The sequence below is a fragment of the Mus caroli genome, chromosome 5 (genome assembly GCF_900094665.2).
Source record: "Mus caroli chromosome 5, CAROLI_EIJ_v1.1, whole genome shotgun sequence".
NCBI lineage: Eukaryota > Metazoa > Chordata > Mammalia > Rodentia > Muridae > Mus > Mus caroli.
In genome coordinates, this window is record NC_034574.1 from 20,122,570 (window position 1) to 20,128,448 (window position 5,879).

Genomic DNA, 5,879 nt, shown 5'->3' on the forward strand with positions numbered 1-5,879 from the left:
GGATGGTTGTGAGCCACCATGTGGTTGCTGGGATTTGAACTCTGGACCTTCAGAAGAGCAGTCGGGTGCTCTTACCCACTGAGCCATCTCACCAGCCCCCGGGAGTGCCTTTCTTGACCTCTAGTGACAATTCTTTCTCTGTTGCTCATCTGCCACTGGAGTTGTGGGCATAAGGACCTCAACAGCAGAGGAGCACGCTGTCTCACAGTTCAGATGCTGATGTATGACTGGCCGGGATAAAGTGTATTGGTTGTGATTATTTGAGCAATTCACTTGGCTGTGACAGTCCATGGGAACCTGCTCTCTGCTCTCAGAGCTTCCACCAGCCTGATGGGCTGAAACGGTTGCCTCACGAAAGTGTTCCCAGAGAGCCATGATTGGTGTATAGTGGCTGAGGTGGATCAAGCTCCTTTCTTCCTGGCTTGGCTGGGTTCCTAAGTGTCTGATGTTCATGGCACCTTGGCAGGGTGTCTCAGGTCCCATGTGTTGCAGCCAGGTTCCCCAAGTGCTCCCATTGGCTTTTCTATCCTGTGCCACTCTTCTTCTCTGCTTCTATTTTCACATCTGTGCCCTCTGTCCTCTAGTCTGTGACCCACAGCTTTCCTGATGCTTCTTCAATTATGTATGTCCTGCTTTTCTCTAAGAAGCTCTGGGCCGTGCAGGGACTGGGACAGAAGCAGCTAGTTTCCTGCCTGCCGTGTCCACAGACTCCCCAATGCTAGAGAACTTCTCTAGGGTTTGGAGAATGCTGTAGACTTCACCCTAGAGAAGGTGAGTTTAAGAAGGCCAAAGGGGTAATTCACAAAATCTACAAAGAAAATTCTGGAAGAAACATAGTGAAAGGACGAAAAAGGAGGAGATGCCTGACCACAGCCCACACAGACACAACCTACCTGTTCCCTCATCACTGCAGTGGTGTTTCTTAAGGGTTCCTAAAAGAACTGAGCTCCAGAATGCTCACCGCGGTCCTGTATTTTGTAAGCTTCACCCATTTGAGGATCCTAGTAAACTGATTAATCTCCACTGCCACTTTGATGGATTTGGAGTCACCTAGGAACCATTCCTATTCTGGGCAGGTCTTGTTTTGTTTTGTTTTTGTTTGTTTTTGAGACAGGGCTAATCTGTATAGCCTTGGCTGTCCTGGAACTCACTCTGTAGACCAGGTTGGCCCCAAACTCATATCTACTTGTCTCTGCTGTCCTTCCCAGTGCTGGGATAAAAGGTGTGTGACAACACTGTCTTGCTCTGGCCATGTCTTTGTGTTTTCCTGAGAGGTTTAGCTGAGTAAGGAAAACCTACCTGGAATGTGGGTGGCCATGGAGCAGGGATCAAATAAAAAGGAAAAAAACAAAACAAAACAAAACAAAAACAAAATCAAAACAAACCAGGTTGTAAGATGAGCACTAGCCTCTCTGGGCCTCCTGAGGGTGAAGTGTCACAGGCTACCTTAGACCTCTGCTTGCCATGGCTTACCCACCACAGCAGAGGCTGTACCCTCACACTGTGGCCAAAATAAACCCTTAAGTAGTTTCTGTCAGGAACATTGTCACACATACAAGAACAATAGCAGACACATGGTTATGGTAAGATAATGTTTCTGTTCTATTGCCCTTGCTCGAGAGAGCCATCCCTTAAACAACCAGTTAAGATGAATTGCTGTGTGGACAAGAATGGAAACTATGAAAAATACTTTCTTTGGCATTGAGCAGCAACTGTTTGACTGAGGGCAATGGCCATGGAAGGACACAGGTAAGGGCCATCAGGATCTCAGCCTTAAGGATAGACCTAGGTAACCTCACAGAGCATCCTACAGCCTCACAATACTAGTAGGTATTTGGCAGGGCCACATATGAGTTAATTTTGTGCCACTGTGTCGACAACTTAAAGGGAAAAGAGTTATTTTGGTTCATGGTTACTGAGGGTTCATTGCATGGCCATCGCATTTGAGCAGAACATCAGGATGACAGCAGTATATGGGATAGGTTATTTACTTCATGATGGGCAGGAAGCCAGAAGGAGACTTGGACAATTGGACCAGGTAAGACCCTCAAAGAGACATCCCCGATCCTTCTCCCTCTAGATTGACCCCCACCTCCATAGTTTCCATAATCTGGCAATTGCACCACCAGCAGGCACCAAGCTCCACCTAAGCCCGAGTGGGGCATTTCAAGTCAAAGTCAGTCATCACTGCCAGTTAATGCAGGAGGGAAGTCTCCTGGGTTAATGCTAGCTAGAACAATTTATTGGTTCAGGAGATGCTGTTTTCTTAAAAATAAGGGACGCAGAATTTTCTCCTTACATATGTCCCATTGCTCTACCAGACATCATGGGTTTAAAAAAAAAAAGGTCTTGGCTGAATAGCACGGTGAGATAACAGGATTAACATAGATACCCGTCAATGTAACGCAGCATTAATGGACCAACTACCAAAAGCTTACCATTCTGTTTGATCTGCTAAATTCCCTCACATTCTCTCCAAGAAAAAGTCGTCCCCTCATCTAAGCTTCTCTCTGGAGTGAACTTCACTAAAGCCCTATGGGACAGAGCTCAGCTCCACGCTGGGCGGGGAGGAGCCCGGGCCTCGTGACGCCAGGCCGCGGGCGGTGACGTCATCCTCGGAGGCGGGGGCGTGCGTGCCGTGACGCGTGCTGTGACGCGAGGGCTCCGCAAGGCTGCGTGTCGTGGGCCGCGTCGCGCGCCGCGGCTCGTGCGGCTCGTGCGGCTCGGCCCGGGCTGTGGCGGGAGCGGAGATGCCGCAGCCCGTGCCCTGGAGCGCCGCCATCCCGGCCTGCGGGTGTCGCGGTGAGTAGCCGGCCCGCGGCGCTTGACCCCGCGCGGCCTACGTCGGCGCCTGAGCGTGGGCTGCGGCCTGAAGGGACGCGGCTGCTGGAGCAGGCTCGGTGGCCTGGGAGGCCGGAGCTGCTTCCGGCTTCAACAGCAGTGATGGGTACTGCGCGGGGCCGCGCTCTCGGTGGCCGTAACCTCCAGCCGGTGTTGTGATTTACTAGAGAAAAATACCGATTTTATCTTTATTGCTGTTATTACGGTCAGGATTTAGACCGCGTCCGTACAGGAGGCTGGAAGACAGAAAGGATGCATGTTTCTTTGCAGTATGCTTGTTAAAAAAATTACCTTGTATGGTTTCCGTACACCCCAAACTAGTGCTTTAAATATAAATATAGGAAGACCCGCCACCTGTCTGTCAGATCTTGTCCTTTTACTTTGAGAGCCATCATGTTGGTTGGTTGCTTATCTTCAAACAAAAAATGAGACCCTGGAGACGCTTTCCAGTCCGTGGGCCCAACAAAATAGTTACTTCAAACTTATTTCTTCTTTTATTTGAAATACTGCCTTAAGAAAAACAGGAAGTAAGCCTTTCTTACCCTCAGCATGTGCCCGCCACGGAGCTCTGCAACTGAAATGTCAGCATACAGTAGTCTATAGTTTTGATTTGATGGCCCTGGAATCAGATCTCTAACATTTCTGTGCTGTTTCTTGCCAGGTTTCTTAACAATTTTATATTACTATTTTTCTTGTGAAGTATAATTAACATGACGTTTATTGATTATTTTAATAGTATAATTGAATGGCATCAGGTACATTCACAGTGTTGTCTTACAGGCAGTGCCATATATTTCCAAAATCTATCACTCAGGACAGACATTATAACATAGGGCAGGGACTCCTGCTCTTCTTCAGTCTCTGAGTTTACCTGGTTTAGATACTTCATTTGAATTGGAATCCATGGTCTTTCCTTTATCTGTATCTGTTTGAGGCTATTCTTGGTTGTCAACTTGACAACCAAAAATGGCTAGACACAACTGTGAGAGATTTTTGCTTAATTAAATCATTTGAAGTGGGGAGAGCCATTTCTAATCTGTATCTTTGAGGTGGGAAGATCCACCTTTAATCTAGGCCACACCTTCTGCTGGCAGCCTTTACAAAGGCTGTGGAATAAGGAAGCCCTCTCTTTCTTGCTTGCTTGCTCTCACCCATACTTGAAAGTCCATATTCCTTCATTGGCATTAGAGTCTGTTTGTATGCTGGATTCCAGTGTATGCTGAAGAACAGCTGAGACTTCCAGCTCTGTGGATGAACAACTAGGTTCTTGGACTTTCCATCAGTAGACGGCCATTGTTGGACTTGCCGGAGTACTCTAATAAATCCCCCTCTCTCAATATGGAGAAATCCATTCTATAATTTCTGTTACTCTAGAGAATCCTGGCAAATAGCTTCTCTGCTTTCCTTCTTTGGAATGTCTATGTAAGGTTTGAATTGCTTAGTTCGTGTTTGAAAAGCACTGACTGCTGAATCTGATGGCTCTGTCTGGCTTGGTCCCCAGTGACCTTTGTGGCCTTTCATATTGCTTGTCAGCACATCTTCTGGATGTTCCTTGGAACCCTTCTGAGGTCTTTTCCTAGGTTCTTCTCCAAAGTTCCCAGTGTCCCAGAGGATCTGTTCAGTATCTGTTCTCTGCACCTGCTCTACCTTTGTTACAACCTGCTCTGCATCAGTTTCTCTGTAGCTTCACCTACAGTTCCCATGTGTCTTAAGTTTCTGTGTGAAGCCTGGGTTCCAATGTGAAGTCATCTCCCTATCTTCAATGTACCAGCTCCCCCCTGACCCTTGTTCTGGGTCATCAAGACTTGAAAGCTTGGTGCTATAGCCTCTTCTTCCTTAGGTGGCGCCCTTCATGCTGACCAGTGTAGGTAGTTGGTCTTTGTTTTACTTTCCCCACTCAGTTTCACAGCCCAAGGTCAAGCCAAGATGGCTTCTCCTTGTGATTGTTGTCATTGACTCCTTGATTCTAAACATTTTCTCCCTCTATCCTAAACCGTTTTGTACACAGCTGTCAGGACTTCTTCCCTAAGTTAGGTAGTAGAATTGCATAAAGACACTAGCTAGAGATTTTCATCCCACTTCCCAGTAGGGTCTCACTCTGTAGCCCAGGCTGGCCTGAACTATTGTCACATTCTTCCTGCTACAGCTTCCCAAGTGCTGGGGTTGTAAATGTGAACTACTATGTCCAGTTCATTCCTGACACGTTTATTCTTTGTGGCAGAGCTCCAGTCTGTTTTCCTACAATTAAACTTCCACTAGCCTTAAAGCCCTTACAATTCATTGACCTGTAAGTCTTTCAGGTAAGGCTAGGAACATGGCTCAGTGGTTAAGAGGAAGTGGTGTTCTTGCAGAGAAACCTAGTTAAATTCCCAGTACCCATGTTGGTGACTTGCTTGTGGGTCAGACACCTCTGGACTCTGCAGACCATATGTGTGTGTGTGTGTGTGTATAATTAAAAATAAAAGTAAATCTAAAATAAAAATGTTTGGGTAATCTGCTTCAGTTTACTAAATCCCTGAACCTACTCATGATATTTTAAAAGGCTGCTGTATTAGTCAGAGGTCTTCAGAGAGGTGGAGCCAGGGGAATGTGCCCCTATGTACACACATGTACATACACACAGTTATGTTCAAGAATTCTTAGGGCAATGCAAAAATCATTAGCAGTTCCTTACTGAGAAGATAGGTGGGACTTTTTTAATGCTAGCATTTTAGGAAGTCAATATTCATGCAACTTTTTTTTTTTTAATTAAGGATTTTGTTTTGTAGTAATTGTAGACTCACATGCAATTACAAGAAATATGAGAGGGACTATATATGCTTTACTGTGTTTGAAAGACCCCGAGAGGAGCCCCTCGCTCAGGCCTCGGGATAATAACGGACCCCCAAGAACTCATGAGAGACCAAGCTTGATGCAAACCACATGAGGCTTTATTTGGGGAAAGCCAGAGCTTTGGGGACGACTCATATCCCACGCAGGGGTAGAGGAGTCGACCCCGAGGGGAAAGGGGTCCCAGTTTTTATAGACCCTCAGGGGGG

General features: G+C 46.7%; 2 protein-coding genes across 2 annotated transcripts in view; both read left to right on the top strand.

Annotated features, from left to right (window-relative positions):
• Positions 1–2,224, top strand: part of Galntl5 (polypeptide N-acetylgalactosaminyltransferase like 5) — a 39,606-nt gene extending 37,382 nt beyond the window's left edge. The window contains exon 9 of the mRNA XM_021162174.1: positions 2,081–2,224. Within this exon, the coding sequence (XP_021017833.1) occupies positions 2,081–2,224 (144 nt within the window). The remainder of the gene's footprint in view (positions 1–2,080) is intronic.
• Positions 2,225–2,633: 409 nt separating this feature from the next.
• Positions 2,634–5,879, top strand: part of Galnt11 (polypeptide N-acetylgalactosaminyltransferase 11) — a 31,925-nt gene continuing 28,679 nt past the window's right edge. Inside the window, exon 1 of the mRNA XM_021162960.2 lies at positions 2,634–2,802. The gene's annotated coding sequence lies outside the window, so the exon portion shown is untranslated. The remainder of the gene's footprint in view (positions 2,803–5,879) is intronic.